This window comes from Protopterus annectens, chromosome 11.part0 (genome assembly GCF_019279795.1).
Source record: "Protopterus annectens isolate FY-2018-M chromosome 11.part0, PAN1.0, whole genome shotgun sequence".
NCBI classification, from domain to species: Eukaryota; Metazoa; Chordata; order Ceratodontiformes; family Protopteridae; genus Protopterus; species Protopterus annectens.
Window position 1 is genome coordinate 849,534,391 of NC_056745.1, and position 18,683 is coordinate 849,553,073.

General features: G+C 37.1%; 1 protein-coding gene across 4 annotated transcripts in view; it reads left to right on the forward strand.

Moving 5' to 3' along the window:
* CACNA2D1 (calcium voltage-gated channel auxiliary subunit alpha2delta 1) overlaps positions 1-18,683 on the forward strand; it is a 3,475,830-nt gene that overhangs the window by 3,341,893 nt on the left and 115,254 nt on the right. For all 4 annotated transcript variants that reach the window (XM_044088264.1, XM_044088265.1, XM_044088266.1 and 1 more), the window contains 4 exons: positions 1,580-1,618; positions 16,428-16,499; positions 17,972-18,124; positions 18,480-18,532. In XM_044088264.1, the coding sequence (XP_043944199.1) occupies positions 1,580-1,618; positions 16,428-16,499; positions 17,972-18,124; positions 18,480-18,532 (317 nt within the window). The remainder of the gene's footprint in view (positions 1-1,579; positions 1,619-16,427; positions 16,500-17,971; positions 18,125-18,479; positions 18,533-18,683) is intronic.

Consider the following 18,683-nt stretch of genomic DNA (forward strand, 5'->3'; position numbering starts at 1 on the left):
ACATTTTCCCACATGCTTTTCAGGGAATTGATGAAATGTTCTGTCAGTTTTAGCCAGGCCTGGATGTTCTTCTGTGTAAGAAAAGGCTTCCATCTTGCAACCCTTCCCCATAGTCCAGACATATGGAGAATATTGGAGATTGTTGTCACATGTAGTACACAACCAGTACTTGCCAGAAATTCCTGCATCAACTTCCATGTTGTTGTAGGTCTCTTGGCAGCCTCCCTGGCCAGTTTTCATCTTGTCTTTTCACAAATTGTGGAGGGATGTCCAGGTCTTTGCAATGTCACTGTTGTCCCATATTTTCTCCACTTTTTGATGACTGTCTTCACAGTGTTCCATGGTATATCCAATGTTGTGACAATTTTTTTCTACCTTTCTCCTGGCTGATACCTTTCAACAATGAGATCCCTTTGATGCTTTGTAAGCTCTCTGTGAACCATGGCTTTTACTCTAGCAGGCAACTGAGTAAATGTCAGGAAAATCCTACTAGGACAGCTGAACTTTATTTGGAGTTAATCAGAGTCTCTTTAATTGATGGCAGGTGTGTACCCAAGAATACTGTAATAAAATCAAAAGGTGATTCAACAAAATATTAGTTTAAGGGTGTGCACACTTATGCAACCATCTTAGTGTACATTTTTTAGTTTTTATATTTTTCCCCTAACAGATTTGTTTCTTTTTCAATTGAATTGTACAGGTTATAGGTCAATTTAAAGGAAGGAAAAGTTTTGAAATGATTTATTGTGGTCTCATTTTTTATATCACAAAAACCTGGCATTTTAACAGGGGTGTGTACACTTTTTATATCTACTGTATACTTGCATCAGAATGCCATATCTTGACAAAAATAAATGGAACTATTTGCAGATTCTTACATGGATGTCCAGGATGATAGTACATTTCACCTTAGTTTGGCATTCTCATCAGCACAAATGCAACTTAAAAGTCACATTCTGAACCCCCCAAAATGCCAAATTCTGACCTATCCATTGTTTTCCACCATTATTCATAGAGTACAGACAGAAAGATTTTATTAGGAATGGGAAAAATCATTATTTTGGTAATAATAGTGTAAATTATTTAATTACACCAAGCTGCTGTATCATAGTCCTAATTAGTAATCATGCCATGTAATGCTTTTCATTTTTTCTTGGTTTAAGTTTAGCAATACTCTTGTATTTATAGATAAAAGCTTAATAAGAGTCCAGTCCCTAGACCATTCAAAGTATTATGGTTTTTGAGTAATGATACAATACTTGATAAGGTCACAAAGTAGCATCTTTTACTTCTTTACTGCAAGGAGGAAATAAAACTGGCATGCATACTGAAATGGCTTATTTGTGTTATTAAACTTATGTGGTCTGTTTGTTTTTTAAACATTTCAACTTTAGTTGCTAATACTTTGAATGTCTAATATGAATATATTTCGGTGATTTTGACCAGAATGATTCATTTTTCAGAAATGTATGAAACATAATTTGTCACTATAAAAGATTACTTTGAGATGTTCTGTACAGATAACGTTCATAGACAGTTTTCATATTTTAATGCTTGTCTGTATATATTTTTTTTACAGTGCAAGGGAGAAATCTGCAGTTGTCAAAAGAACAGTAAGGTATGTCATAATTATTGACTTAAAATTATTCAATATACTTTTGATAAAATTGTAATAAATACTATCATTATGACGATCTATAGGGAATTTGTAATTATCTGTTATAATGTTTTACTAAAATGGAACAATGTTTAAGAAGGTTTTATTTCCTTACTAAATACAATGTCAAATTTAAAATTGTTAAGCCAAACACTGTGGTCATTTTACAACTCACAATAATATTACCTTGCCTACATTAAATATTTAGTTAGAACTGCATCACTCCCTATATGATCATATTTATTTGTGCCTGAAGTCATTATCTTTTATTGTAAGTTTGAGTGCTGCTGTTAAAACAATAAACTGATATAAAATAATAGTATACAGCTGTAATACTTGGCATGAAGGCTTACTTAATGTTGAGGTTATGTCAGTGTTGCATGCGGGGGATGAACAATATCATTTTGCAGCACTGAAAAGTGAAGTCCCTCATACGTTCAAAGGTTCATAGGCGTTTACTAGGTTAACAACCACAAGAGCCTTTTTAAGCCTAGCCATGCATCCCAAATCTCTGACAAGTTCTGGTACCCTTGATAAGTGTAAGCAGGGGCTTGAGAGATGAACCATTTACAAGCAAGGGCCTGGGAGATGAACCCTTAACAGGGTGCCTGTGTCCATTAGAAAGATAGGTGCCAAACCAGAGATGAATTTCCTGTTCCCCATCCAATTGTACAAGTTACACTTGAATTGGGTTAAGGAGAAAGTCTGCTTCACATGGATAGGGATCCTGTTCCAGAGAAGGGGTAGTCTCTGGGACAGATGCATGTCTCTCCAACAAGTCCTATATATATTACAGGCAAGGATTAAGCCTTTTAAATGGGTAATTCTGGCACTGTTTGTTTTGCGGATATGCAGGAGGTGTATCAGGGTGGCATCTGACAGTACCTTGCATGCCAGACATGGATCTCCCCTCAGCAGCCTGTAGGAGGGAATGAGTCCAAGGCTGGGGTCTTGAGGCAATCTGCACAAGACATGTTATTTATGCTGTATATTCTTTTAGTGAGGAACCCCTGTGAGCATTCCAATTGATGGATATGTCTGTATAGGTATATGCCAAAGAGGGTATTATCCTCAATTATAGGTCTGATGATTACCAAATGCAGAGGAAAAATGACTTCCTTGGACCTAGATGCCATACCTTTGTTTATAAGTTGCACAACATAGAATGATTTTCTCACTACTGTAGACACGTGACAGCCAACGGCTAGATTACCGTGTATATCCCTAAGTCCCTGACTACTGGGTCACCTCTTAGAGGTGTGTTGTCAATATGATAGTTACCAGGGTGGATGACTGCCTGAAGGACACTGTTATGCATTTCATGGGATTTAGTTTTAGTCTGTGGCTCTGACATGAGTTATTTGTCTGCCTCAGCCTTTCCTGGAAAACATCTATGTCAGTGGGGGATTCAATGACTGCTCCTAATTTGCAATCATGTGCAATTTTAGTTAGCTAGAGGCCGCTAGCATTGGCTTTGATTTCAGAGAAGTAAATTGATAAAGGAATGGTCCCAGAACCTTCTTCCTGGTGGGTACTGCTGCCTCTATTCAGCCATTGACAGTATGTATAGGGTTTCTGTGAACAGTTCTGTGCTGACAGCAGTATTCTCAGGGTATATAGGAGCTTGAAAATTTGCCAGGTTATCAGTTAATAGCAGGAAGTTGGTCTAAGAGTAGTTCCTGAATATTCCAGGGTTAGCTGGGGTTCCAGGTTTTATTTTTACTTCAAAGGAAACCATTTTGTGGTCTGACCTTATCAGAGAAGGCATTACACTAAGGGGTTGCAGCACTCTCCCATATTAGTGAAAAACAGATCCAGTACCTTTCCTCCCCTGATCAGTGTACTGTCATTCAGGTCCAGGGAGTTTGTGTTTATAAAATCCATGAATCTCTTTTCCTGTACGTTTGGTGTCGTATATGATTCCCAGTTAATAGCGAGGTAATTAAAGTCACCTATGAATATAGTACTGGTTGGACTGTGAATGTTTCCAGTAAGTTTAAGTACATGTTATGGGTTCCTGGGTCATAGAGGGGGACATACAGTTTGCAAGAAAGTGGTATGGGATTTTGCCTATGGTGATTTCAACATGGAGAAGCTCAAGTGCATTGTCCTGTTTGACCAGCCTAGAGGTGTATTTATTTTTTATGTAAATAGAAATGTTATTTAATATTATAATGCTCATAAAACAGCAAAACCTCTTGTATAGTTCCACAGAGTCAAGTTGAATTCATGCTTCCAAAATGCAAAACTTTAAATCCAGATAATTTGAACAGCTAAGTTTATTGACTAAATCACAAAAAATAAAAAGACTGTTAAGTACTTTCATCCCCTCAACAACAAGCAAGGGGACTTCAATCAGAACAGCCATTACACTTCAGCACCTTTCTTTTATACTGAATCAATTAACTGGTTGTTACACCCATAACAACATTTAAAGTGACCAGTGCTTTTTACAAGAAACATCACATACAAATTTGAATGCACACAGTAAAAAATCAGTTAAGAAGTATGTTACTATAAAATATTACTAAAAACCTAATAAAAGAAAAGTATGCTGTTAAGATGTAAAAGTAAAATGTTAACACAATGTTGAAATGTATAATATATTAATACAATATGTTATAAAATATACTACATTATAAAACAGCCATAATAGATGGGATGCACCAGGAAAACAAAATTACATATGTTTATATGAGGTGATGTTGTACTAATGTATACGTTTAGTGCCCTCTTTTTAAGCACTGGTAATAAGGAGATATTGTCATTGATAACAGGTGCCTTAACTGCATTCAATCTCATTTGCCATTGTAATTCAGCTAATTCTAAGTTCATTTCCGACCAACCACCTCTAGGGGTGCTTGGTGACCACCTCTAAAATACCAAATTTGAATTTAGAAAAATTTGGGCATTCAGTAGTGTGTCTAAATAGGGCATTACTAGCATTGGCTCTCTGTATAGCATATACATGTTTGTATATAATGCCCATATCCAACACATATCCCAATATATACAACACCTCTCATGTTACAAGTCCCCTTTTGCAACCTAATTTCAAAGGGTATACCTTCTAAAAGTAGGGTGTTGTGCCTTAAAATGTACTGACATTGGTTGCAAGCTCCACAACTAGTGGTCCCTTTGTTGGGTACAATATCTCTAATAATGCTTTGTTCAAACAGTGATTTAAAATTCTTACCTGTCTTGTAAATAAATTTGGGCTCCCCACCTACATATTCCATAACCTCCACATTGCCCTTAAAAATAGTTCAATTCCTTACACTATTTCTTTGACTACCTTACTATTTGATGCATACAATCACCATCTCCATTTTTGCAGAATGCCCTTCCTTATCGGCTTTGTTGGACATCTCCCTACTACCCAATAATGGCTTAAACGTTGTCCCCCAACCTATTTTTAGTTCACCACTAGTATCAGCTATTAGTTTTTTAGGGTACTGCCTTTCTATAAACATTAAACTGATTTTGGTTACTTCCATTTCAAATAATTCCAACTCAGAGCACATACGGGCTGCCCTGACTAATTGCCCCTTGTATATATTTCTCATGGTGTAACCAGGGTGACAACTCTGAAAATCTAAATAATGATTAGAAAAGGTCTCTTTTCTCTATATTGTTGTAGTGAATTTTCTCCTAATATTGTCTTTACTAAGGGTGATGTCCAAGTAATTTACGGCCTCGTTGTTGAAATTACCCGTAAATTTAAGAAAGGACGGGGTATTGTTCTGAAAAAGATTCATTATTCTCTTACTTATTTTTCCAAAGTATAAGGATGTCGTCCAAAAAATTGAACTAACTTAACCATTTGTCATAGAAATTGGTGTTGAATATATATTTGGCCTCCCATGCATAAAATACCAGGTTAGAATATATGGGTGGACAACTTGCACCCATAGCTACTCCCCTGAGTTGTTTAAAATAAGCTCCCTCAAAAGTGAAGTAGTTATTGGCTAGAATCACTTCCATGGCCAAAATAATAAATCTAATCGAGGCTTCATCTAACCTGGTAAGACTTCGTATTGCTTCTTCGAATAATTGTATACCTTCTTGATGGGAGATGGATGTAAATAAATCAATATTGATTGTAGTCAAACCCACCTGTTCACTGTACCATCCATGTTCTATTTTTGATAAAAGCTCCCATGAATCCTTAAGCATATAAACAATTGGTGCTACGGCATTTTTATAACGCTGTCAACATGTTGATAAAAATGTTATTGCCGTACATTTCATAACACGGTACTTAAAATGTTCAATCAAAATGTAATAAGTCTCTGTGTATGCCCATATATGTATATGTGCACACATACGTTATGTGATAGTATGTGTATATGTCTCTTATAGCGGACATTGTACTACCTCCCTTGCTATAACTCTGTATTAAAATTCATATAAAAGATATCGTCTTAGTACCGCAATGACAAACTGATCCTGCCGTTTTCTGTATTTACAGCCCAATAAACAGACAGAATTTTCGATGTACACTGAAGGCCAGACATGTCTAAGGCACACATTGTAGGCAAGTGTCCCACTTTTAGCCATTTATTTCTTCCAGTCTCACCATCTGCTGCAGAGATTTTCAGCCCTGCTGGAGTACAATGTTTGCTGCAGTATTAATGTTTTACTGACACTAATATTTTTCTGTTAAAGCAACTGCGGTCATGGTGCTGCGGTAGCGGTCACCTCACAGTAAGATGTTGTTCTGTTCGATTCTCAGCTAAAGCATCTTCTGTGTGGAGACATGCGTGATTGGGCATACCTTTGTTGAAGGTTGTGCGTCAGAGCTGGCAACTCGGCACGTAAAAATCTACTGCCAATCATTAGCGGACTGGAGTTCCGCTGTGGCGACCCCTAACCGGGAAAAGCCGAAAGACACAACAAATATTTTTCTGTTAAAGATTAAGGTTTATTTATTTTTAATTCTTAATCTGCTGCAGTAGCTTAGTTCTGCAGACTTCAGAGAAATGTGTAAGAGAATGGATATGTATGCTCACTTTTTTTCAAAGGGTCTACTCTGATTATACACAACTGCAAGCAGTTGCTAGTTTTACAGACATTGTAAATATTTTTACAGATTATCAGTCTGCAATATTTTGACCCTCCTGAGTTCATTATATATCGTGGTAATTTACTCTAGAAGCAAGAAGTTATAATACAGTTGATTAAACATGCCTGTCTCTTTAAGGAGACAGAGCATGTGAATTTTCTTATAGTGGTCCCAACAGGCTATTTACAGCCAGTTAAAACCTCTCCTCTAGTATAAATGAGTACATCCTGTAAAGGACAAGTGAATTGTGCTGAAGCGATGACCTGTAGCCATGGACTGACAGAGGGCTCAGTTAGGGCTGCTCTGTGATTGTACTTGATTTTTGAAACTGAGAATGAGGCATAGGAGAAAGACCTGCAAATCTTATGAGGATGGTTTATACTTACTAGTTCGCAACACAGGCCAGAATGCTGTCCCAATGCACTCAGGCTATGTGGTAGTATTATGTTAATTATTGGCACTAAAGTTAAATCACAAACTGGACAAACTATTAGACTTTATCTGGTATTGTAGGGCTCAGGCATGGCTACGGTGACCAGAGTGACTACTTAAATCTTATTAGAGTGTGACCTTGATTTTTTTGTGCAACTACATCATATGAAGATAGATACACCAGGACTAAATTGTGCAGTACACCCATACACCAAAAGACTGTAGTATATATTTTAAGGGAAGACCAGTCTCTACTTTAGCAAGAAAATGAGTGTAGAAGTTTTAGAAAAACAAGATCTCAGGATCATAATTTTCCAAGAGTTAACCTGACTAGACATATCAGCATGACTTTCATGTATTATGTCAACGAACTTGGCTCCCTCCGGTTATGCAAAAAGGCATTCCAAGTTTGTCAATGGTCTCTGAATAATAGGATTCATGTTATATCAACAAATGTTATGGTTAAATGACCTCTAAATGGGAACTGAAACAAGTAAAGTTCAAGTTGTCTTCCGCCACTGCTGTTCTCCAAAAATCGCTATTTGTCTTGTTATAAAAATTTAAAAAGTGAAACTTCCCTTTGTAGCAACATGTTGGGGCAAACTTCATTAAACCTGCCTTGGACTGTATCTGTTTCCTTGTTTTTCCATTTCTTCCATCAGTATAGAAGCAGAGGGATTAAATGGTGGATATCTCCAAATGATTTTGAAAACCTAGATTTTGCCTTGTCGTTTTTAGTATTGTTTCAAGCAGGAAGTTCCTGTCCCTGGTCACTTCTTATTATTTTCTTTCTTATGTATGGATTCTGCCACCTCACCACAGCTGACTGGAACTGAAACGTCATGTTTCCCTATAGAACTAACTATGCAAGGTATAATGTGTCCCATGATCTGTGCACAGAAGTCGTGGCTGTCCACAGCCATCTATTCCAGTTACATGTACAGCAAAATGAAAGAACTCTTTAACTAACAGCTATGAAATGTTTGGCACTTTCACCCATTCAAGTAACACCATGGTAAACCAGATTTCAGAAGTGCACCTGAAGTGAAATTATATGATACAGTTGATATAAATGAATATTCCAAACTAAGGATTTTGGTTATTTTGAAAGAGTGTTACAGCCTAGCCATGCTTCGTAATTCTTCTGCCCTTACACAGGCCCAACTTTTATTTATTTATTTTGGTTCCTTAGCACCTCAAGGTACTGGCCCATCCCCAGTTCCTTACGTCGACACTGGGTTTACCAAACATCCTCATAAACCTAGTGCTATTCTGGTATTTGCTGGGGCATGTTGTGGATCCTAAGGGTGTTCTGGGTGCTTGACCATCTATCCTTCCATACGAGGTGGGGGTGGTTCTTTTTATATGGTCTACCCATGTTACCTTCTGGCAACAACTTGTCAATCATGCATCCCCTTAGGGAACATCATCGAGAAACATCCTCCTTCTCAGGATAGGCACACTCATCCACCCTGACATTCTGTCAGTCACCCAGGCCATTAATCGAACCCAGGTTGGCTAGGATGTAGCTAGAGCTTTATCCCTCTACTTCACCAGGGCAACTTCACAGACCCACCATCTTGTTATTATTGGAGAACTTCACCTCAGTTGAACTTGCAGTTAAATGTCAATTACTTTTTTTCTGGGAACTTTTCTTCCTCATAGTCTGTACATCTGGCTGTAGACAGATTAAATGTCAAGCTTTTCAGTGTGATTTTCATAAAGAACTTCTTCGAAATATACAAAGCTACCAAACATAGTCGTTGTGTTAGAACTGAATCTTGCAGATTTTTTACTGTTTGGCTTTCATTAGAAATTTGATCTTTGAAAATGGTAACCGCACAGAATTTGAGATATAATGACAATCCCTCCTCTTATTTTTGAGTCATCACCTTATTTTCTGCTGTAAAGGCAGACTAGGAAAGTTGAATTGCATGACTTTCAGTCATATTAGCCATGCTGAGATACTGTATAGCTCGGATGTATAAGCTGTTTGCCATGTTTGTATCCATTTATCAAGAAGAGCAGTGACTTCCATTATTTGCTTTAAGGGCTTATCATTGCATGGCACTTGCACTGCAATTTCTTCGGCTAGAATCAGTGTTGTTACCAAATGCTATAACTAATTCTGGCATTTGTGATATAGCTTAGTCATGAAGAAGGTCAGTTTTTAATGAACGTTAATGTCTTTCACTATATATATGCCATACAAGCCATGACATTTGTTCCAGAGCTACTGCATATTAACTGGCTAGCCTAGAAGTGCATATGTAATTGACCCTCTTACCAACTCAATGCCAGCTATTTTGCAGTCTCTCCTTTGTTAATGTGTTCATCTCTACCCTCTTTATATGTCAAATTTCACTCTATGTAGATGTTATCCACTCTTCTTTACCTCTTTCACATCAGAATGAATTTTTGCTATCTGGTAAAGGGTATATTGCATTAAAATGAATGGACAAGTGATTGACACATATTATATTGCCACCAGTTAGCTCAATACTTCTTTTTTGGAACTGTAAATTACAGCAATGCACATTTTGTTGAGTATAGCTAGAGATGTAGAAATCTATGGAAAGTGAACCTGTAACATACCGTGTCTACTTCAGTAGACCAAAAGTTCACTTACCCAACTTTCAGTTAGCCGAGATGAAAAGGCTGACAACCGCAGAACACCAACATCCCAGAACACTGACTTCCCATTCCAAGTATGTAACCTCTTGGCCATCCTGAAAAAGTAATAAAACCAAAGGAAAGTAAACCCACCTATGTGGGGGGGGGGCTTCGCTCCCATCCGCCTATGTGGGGTTGGGGGCTGTGCCCCCACACCACCTAACTAAATATACCAACTCTGAGATTGCATTACCGGGGAGGGTATGGGGAAAAGTTCAACAGGGTGGCCAAGCAGTTACTTACCTGGAGTGGGAAGTCGGTGTTCCAGCATGTTGGTGTTCTGCGGTTGTCGGCCTTTTTGTCTCTGCTAACTGCAAGTCAGGTAAGTGAACTTTCAGTCTACTGAAGAAGCAGACCCAACATAATGCCTACCCAGCATAGATAGTGAAAAGACAAACATGACACATGCATGTATTAGGAGCAGTATGGTCATCCCTTGTAAACACTACCTAATGTTAAGAGTGAATGGCAACGGTGCCATAGGTACTGAAAGTACAATATTACAATAAGATCTTATTAGGTGCAATGACATGTGCAAATGAAGTCACATCATATGTTCAATCACCTTCTGAAAGGACTCCTTGCAGCTACTCTATGACACAACTTAAATGAAACAGGTATAGCTTCAGCTAGGATAGTCCTCTACCCTCTCTTGCTTATGCAGCTCATGCAAAAGAACCAACATCACAACCTTCAGTTCCACCACACAGGCCTGGCATAAGCTTAACTAGTGCCTGTTCTTCACTGAGTTCTGTCTACATGAAAAGCATTGAACTCAGAGGGCACATATATTATAAAAGGACATAGGGAATGTAGGGAAGAATTGAGACGTATAGTCACCACAGGAAGTAAATTCCATGGATTGCCAAATAAATAAAACCTACTCAAAATACTTTAGGAGTGGAGTAGCAACATCAGTCGCTATCGATACACTGAAACTACAATTTTTCTCATCTATTTTCTCAGCCTTTTGCTCCAAGAACTGGGGGCAATAAATCCTCATAAGAAGATATGTTTCTCTAACAAATGATGTTATCAAACCTAAGGTTTCACACAGTCTGCTTCTCTAGGACAGCCTGACACATAATAAAATGTTTCAATTGAGAAATAAAACACACCACAAACTGCATTTCTTGCTGACCCTGAAAAGATGCACTAAGCCATATTTTTCCTACTTTAGAAAATGGAAACTGCATCTCAAAATGGAAGCTATAATGAAGTTATATTACATACATTTCATATATTACATACATTGCATGCTTTTTCAGAAAGAAAGAGAGAGCTGGATTCATGTAATACCTAATCTAGCAGAAAGTTTACATTCCTCACTTAGCCATCTGCATCAAGAGGTTCATAAAATACTGCCAAATGCAATTTTAGAACTTTAAAGACTTTTTTTGTCATAAAAACTGATATCAAAGTGAATAGCAGTAGCACAAGCCTAATTATATTGTGCACACTGACAAAGGCATATAAACTATACAGCTGATGGCACCTAGTTCTGTTTTATGCAGGAGTGTACCCTCTAACAGGCAAGTGCTACCAATGGACAGATCTCTCAGGTTATGCACTGTAGAGAATAGTACTGCAATAGGTTTGCTGGAGGAATAAGTAACCTTTATATAGATGTAGTAGGTCTCATTAATGTCTAGCGTGTAACATCAAGTTATAGTAAACTTATAGTCACCACAGCCATTCACCAAACCTTTGCTGCAGTGCATGCTGACCTACTGAATGAGTACTGTCCTACAAGGCAGTACCATAGGAGTCTCCACTGATACTGACACCATTGCCTCAGCCACAACTTTGGGGAAGAAGTGTTACGGTATGCAGTAGACCATAACTACAAGTCTGAAGAAGCAATATATCTCTTTGCATCTGTTGGATAGCATGTAGTTCTGTGTTGAAGACCTGGTCAGCTTTTCTCCATCAACTGCAGGTACCATGGCAGTTCTTCTATGACATTTGTCCCTTAACTTTTACCAACAAACCCAATACTTTTTCCCCTTAGAGTTTTTTTTCCAAAATATAACGTACCATCCTATGTACAAGAATGCCTTTCTATCCTGTAGACTAAGGCCACTCTATACGGTGCCAGTAGTTTGGGTACATATATAGGGTTCATCTCCAGTTGTATATCTATGGCTAATCTCTTGACTATAGCCAGGGCTCATTTATAAACTAACTGTCATTAGTATCAATGGCTGCCTTTAAAATGTGTTTATGTGTCATCAATCAACTCAGCAGTCAACAAACTCTGTATCAGATTATTCAGCTCTGGAGGGGGGCTATTTGACCAGCTGACCATTCGACCAAACAAAGGGCTCTACTGGCAAGAATGAATTGAGGTGAATTTACTCTTATCAGCATACCATTACTGCTACTGATATTGACAATGAAGGGAAGGTGTGATCTCCCTAAAAAGTCTACTTTCAAATTAAATACCAGCATGTTACATGGAGCAAAGATGAATTCAGTATGTTCTGTCACAGAAGCTCTCAGATATGCACTTACAGGTGATGTCAGCAAAACGTCTCTTTACCTGCAGTTCTACTAAAAGACAACTAGTGAAAGCTAGTTTAACAGATTCATTGAGTTTTATCCAAAGAAGTTGATGAAGCTGAGTAGAACTTCCCAAAACTCACATGGTGAATCATGCTGCACTGACCTTTGCAGAGGAGTAACTATATTAAGCAAAGCAGGCACAAGAAGTCTGTTGGCTAACATTTCATTCAGCTTCTCTTTGGACAGAACCTTTTTATTAATCCTCAGCAGTGCCACTGTTTATCAGATCTGATGGAAACAACTTTATCTACCAGTGAAGGGCAGCACATTCTGTTCCTGTAGAAGATCAAGGTAGAGAGACATGTGCAGTGGTCTCACTAGTTCACTGAAGCTGAAGTAACATATAAAGAGCAGGAGCATTTTTATATAACACCTGAACCCTGAATGCAGTGTCGATACTTTTATGGTAAGGAAGGGTGTATTTATTCCTGGATTTTGTAGCACAACACTGCTTGTGAGGCACGCATTAGGGATAGTAGTGGTCCTGACCTCGCTTCTTTAAGGGCCTTACTGTCACCTAGAGCTCCTAATTCCCCTGAGAGCCTTCTATATTCTACCCGTTCTACAGTCGACACTACAGAGAATAATGGCAATTGCATAGCTGCCCCAACACACTTGTACAGGTGAAGAGGTCACAGGTGATCAGACCAAAGCTGCTCATTTCCTCTCCTAGAACTGTTCCTTTGGTACTGAGTGCCTAGGTGAACCTTGGTTAACATAGGTGAATGCTTTGGCCTATACTATCAAGGTAGTGACTACTGTTCTGCTATAGTTTTAGTAGAATGCTTTTGTTTAGTTAAAAATATACAATTAACATGTTTTGCTTCTCTGCTACTGTATATAACAAATATTACGGGGACATCTAACCTCTGATAGTATATGATGGCAAATAAGTTAGTAACACTAGTAAAAAATTATTGGGGAAGCTTGAATAAATTGTGATTTTTTTAAGGAGGTTCCTCTTATCAAAATAGCCTTGCCCTTATTATTAATAAATACATGTAGTGCATCACTTCCCTGACTCCTCAGTAAGGTCCATTTTCTGAAATTTGACTAAACTCATTTTGTGTTGACTGTCAACACTATACTTCTAAATGTTTATTTATTTCCATGAAGACTCTTTGCACTTGGTGAGTTCCATTTGTGAGAGGATACAGATGGAATTTCCTACAGACAGCTTTCATAACACATATCGTAGGATGTCACTGTTTGAATTTTAATCTTACGAAAGCATGTGCTTGCCTATTTTCAACAAAAGGAATTACTTCCTTTTGTTGGAAAAATAATTTATTTTCTTTACAATTTAGTTACCAGGTTGTTGATATAATATATATATATATATATATATATATATATATATATATATATATATATATATATATATTGTAAGAGAGTTCAGCACCCTGCATACTTGTAATGGAAATTCTTTGCAGTTTTTAGAAAATATTTGATGCTATGCCATGAAACCAAATTGCTCTAAACACAATTTTATGACATCAGTTACATGAAATTAGTTATTCTATACAGATAACAATACCTGAACACATTTCCTGTAAAAAATCGTTCTGAGCAGCTGTGAATGGCATACAATCAGAAAGTATATATTTTGTAGTTGAACAAAGCCCTCCTCACCCCCATGTGGGTAAAGACTACACCCCTTGCTTTATTGTTATCAGAAGTTGCTCCATTTTGGCAAAAGAGCGATCAGTTAAAACACATAAATTGTTGTTTTACTCTTTCTCTGTGATGTTGCGCTCTTGTATATTTTTCAGAATTAGCAGCAAATAGGCAAACACTAAAAAACAGTATCTCATGCTAACATGCTTGAATAAAGTTAAAGTGAGCAACTGTGTCAAATACCTTAAGGGAATTGTTTAAGAAATGTGCTCATTTGTATTAACTGATTAGTGAATGATGATAAAGAAGTACATATTTTGTACAACAGTATTTTTAATAGAGTGAAATGGGCCAAAGCTATTTTACTCTGTCTCCTCAAACCATATCAGTGGAGTGGAGAATCAATCTAAAAATCAATACGTTATCCAGTTTGAGCATTATTTTCCATTATTTGGTGTATCAGAACTAAATAATTTATAAGAAGAAATAAGTGTTCATATGATCATGAAGAAAGTTAAATGTTCTTCACATATTAGACTTCTGTATTGTCAGATCTGCCTCTTTGTAACCTCAAGGACTTTAGCATGCCAGACCCATGTGTTAAGAACTGCTTCTTTAAGATCTTTCATTTTATTAATTAATTAATTTATTTATTTATGTGATGTTTGTTTGTCAGAATGGCCCATTGGGCTGAAGGAGCCCATTTTCAGTGGAGTCCTGGGGAGAAAAGCTCCATAGATACAGTATATTAAACAACATGTTATTAAAATACCAAGAAGAGCACATGAAGCAAAAGTATATGTTAGTACAATTAGAAAAAACTGAATTTATATCACAATTAGTAAAGTTTACAAATATAGTCACTATCAATGCTAACATAGATGTTAAGTCTACACAGTAATAAGTGGCTATTTACAAGTCAATTAGACTAGGGAGTTATTTACAATATGTATGTTGCCCCAGGGGAAATATGATCAGTGGGGGGGGGGTGATATTTAGGTCAAATATTTTAGATATTTGAGTTAGGATAAGAGGAGTAATGCTGTCTACCATTATAAGCTTCTGCTGTGCCCTTCTTGTTTTGCCTTTGATCTTTCATAGCATCATTGTCCTGTCTAGTGAATCATTTCTTTGCACTATGTGGCTGAAGTATTTGTGTCTTAGTTTTACTATTAGGCCTTCTGCTGAATAGTTTGGATTTTTTCCCTTTAGGAATTGATTGGGTTGTTCTTTTTGCAGTCCATGCAATTCTCAAATGTTTTCTCAAACAACACAGTTCAAAAGCATATATATTTCATTGCATATTATTACTTATAGGCTTATAGTCCACCTGTCACAGCCGGGGGTGGGGTCTGCACTCCTGAATGCACTGTTCATTGGATGACATGTTAAAAACCATGGTCCCATTTACTTGTGTTTTGGAAGCTCTGGTGGATGTAAAATATCCATAGCACCTGTCAAAAAAAGAATAGGAAGTTCCCTAATACCCAGCCAAATTTCCCTTAGCAGTGTAAATATCACTTTGGGTCTCCCCTGACAAGAGACCACTAGCCTAGTGGTCTTACCCAGATAATAAAAGATAAATAAAAAAAAATGTTGTTATATTTTAAGTTCCAATTGTATTAGCTCCATGCAGCACTGGGTTTTCCTTTCCTGTCTGAGCACGTTGGCAAATGCACAGCTTTTCACCCATGTCAAACTCTAAAACTACATGTACATGTCCTGTACTCTTCCACAGTAGTACGTTGGATACCTACAGACCTGATAGTCTCATCTTTCAGTGTCATTTTGATATGCTACCAGTTCTTTTTGATTTTTCTCAATAAAAATACTGGAGCCGTTGCCATTAAATTCTCCAGTGGATCATCTTTCATGTAATCTCTCTGCCTTGGCCTGTCTTGTTTAGCTCCACATGGTATAGCTCACAGCTAGAACCAAATATTCGTGAAAATGACCAAACAGACTACTCCTGGTGGAGAAAAGAGTATTTCTTTCTGATTTTTTTGGTTAAACTCTTAACTAATAAAAGTTTTTTTAATGATTGCACACAGCTTCACTGAGATACACAATCCCCTTCACAGTAATAAGGTAACAGTCCACATGTAGTAAATAGTATATCGTAAAAAATTATCAGAATAATTATTGCTTATTGACTAATAAACAATGATTTTTGTACAGATCTACGATGAGATGCTTTAGTATTTATCTGCCAAAGTAAACTAACCCTAATGTGCTTTTCTCTAAATATTGTTAATTAAAATATATTGGTCATTACTGTATGTGATGTTTTAACAGTAAAGAAGTTACTATAATATTGCCATGAGATACTAATATGCAGTTGATAAAAGCAGCACATTTGAACATACCCTACAGTTTTAGGAATCCACTATATGAATCTTTTTTTTTAATATATTTTAGGATATTGACTGTTTTATTCTGGATGATGGTGGATTTCTGCTAATGTCAAATCAGGAAGAGTATATTTTGCAGGTATGTATTGTTTATGTGCATGCATATACACACACACACACACACACACACACACACACACACACAGACACACACACACACAGACATACACACACAGACACACACACGCGCGCGTGCGTGCACACATGCGCACACACGAACACATGGGTTGTTTCATTTCCTTAAAGCCTGGCAGATTGAGGATCCATTTTCCAAAAGCAGTTGATCAAGATGCAAAGTTCACTGATGGGGTTCTGTCATCAACTTATTTTAGAGGACTAGCTTTTCAACAGCATTCACATACCATATATATGTGCTCATTTGCACATCAACAAACATTTCTTATGTCATACATCTTACTGCAATGTATACATGCAGCAAAGTAAATGGGCTATATTCATAAAATCCAATGCAGATGAACAAATACTGCTGCACAATTACAAGTTGCACTGCTCTGCTATGAAGAGATTCATGTTCATGCTTGATCCACATGACACTATATCTCACTAACATATAATATGCATGATTATGAATTTCTCAAAACATCCATAAACACATAATCACAAAATGCATTCATGCACATTCAATCACAGTACTTACTTACACTCGATCCCTGTACCCACACACTATGGTCACACAGATGTACACTTGCATACACATTACTAGTACTTACTTACTTACACTCTGTCCCTGTACCCACACACTATGGTCACACAGATGTACACTTGCATACACATTAGTAGTACTTACTTACACTCTATCCCTGTACCCACACACTATGGTCACACAGATGTACACTTGCATACACATTAGTAGTACTTACTTACACTCTATCACTGTACCCACACACTATGGTCACACAGATGTACACTTGCATACACATTAGTAGTACTTACTTACACTCTATCCCTGTACCCACAGTCTATGGTCACACAGATGTACACTTGCATGCACATTAGTACACACACTATTTATCTGGATCAGAACCCATACTAGAGCAAAGCTGCTCTGTTTCACTCTCCACAAATTCTCAGATAGGAATGTATGCTACAGCTTGTTAATACCATTATGCATTTTATGCACTGCTCTGCAGATGTCTCATGTGCTGACCATGTACTGTAACTTAATTTAAAATGGCCATATTCACATAACATCTATAATCTGTGCCACAAAATATGAAAGCAGAATCTGGTAAAATCAAAACTAGTTCCTATGCTCAATGGCTTAGCATTCATGTGTTATTTTAATTGTGCACTTTGCATTGCTAAACTATTAGTTCCACTTTTCCATAACCCAGGAACAACATCATTCTGATGGGTTACAAAAGAAGAAAATCATAACTAGTTATAAATGGAAGTTAAGGTATACTGAATGGAGAGAAGTGAAATACAAGAGTATGTATCACTGTTCGGAATGTGTGTCATATCATTTTTTGTATTGTCAGTGAGTATCTTTAAAAATTATGCTTAAATGTCATTTTTTCCTATGAACAGATTGGTAGGTTTTTTGGAGAAATTGATCCAAGTCTGATGCGCCAGTTGATCAATGAGTCCTTGTATGCATTTAATAAGTCTTATGACTACCAGTCGGTATGTGAGCCTCAGAAGGAGACCAAAGCTGCTGCAGGCCTACGCTCTGTCTATGTGGTAAGTGGTGGCTATCAAAAAAGTCTGTAATGCTATTAAATGATTCTGCCTGCAAGAAAATAAGGGTTAACGATTATTTTTATATGAAAATGTGTTCTTCCTAACAATGTAATTCCAAGACTGTTTTGTTAGTGTAGGAATAAAAAAACTACAAAAAATGCTGTTATGTGTAATTATGATCATCTTTGTAGTTGTTAGAAAAGTGATAATAAATCAGCATTATTTAGAGTCTTAATTGCTGTTCTGTACACTCATTTTGTTTCATGCAGTGTAAAAATAATGAACTTTACTAAACTGACATATGTTTTCCACTTGGAGTACTTGGTTAACACTTGCATTCTTTATTTAATTGCAGCCCACTATTGCAGATATTCTAAACGTGGGATGGTGGGCCTCTGCTGCAGCGTGGTAAGTGGTGAACTCATCTGTCAGTTGTGATATTTTTATTAGTGGACCTCAACCACAGTGGTAAAATGTAACAGGTTAACAGTTAACAGGTTAACAGTTAACTACAAAAGTAAAAAGACCAAAAATGCTCAACTAAGTCATAATCAATGTC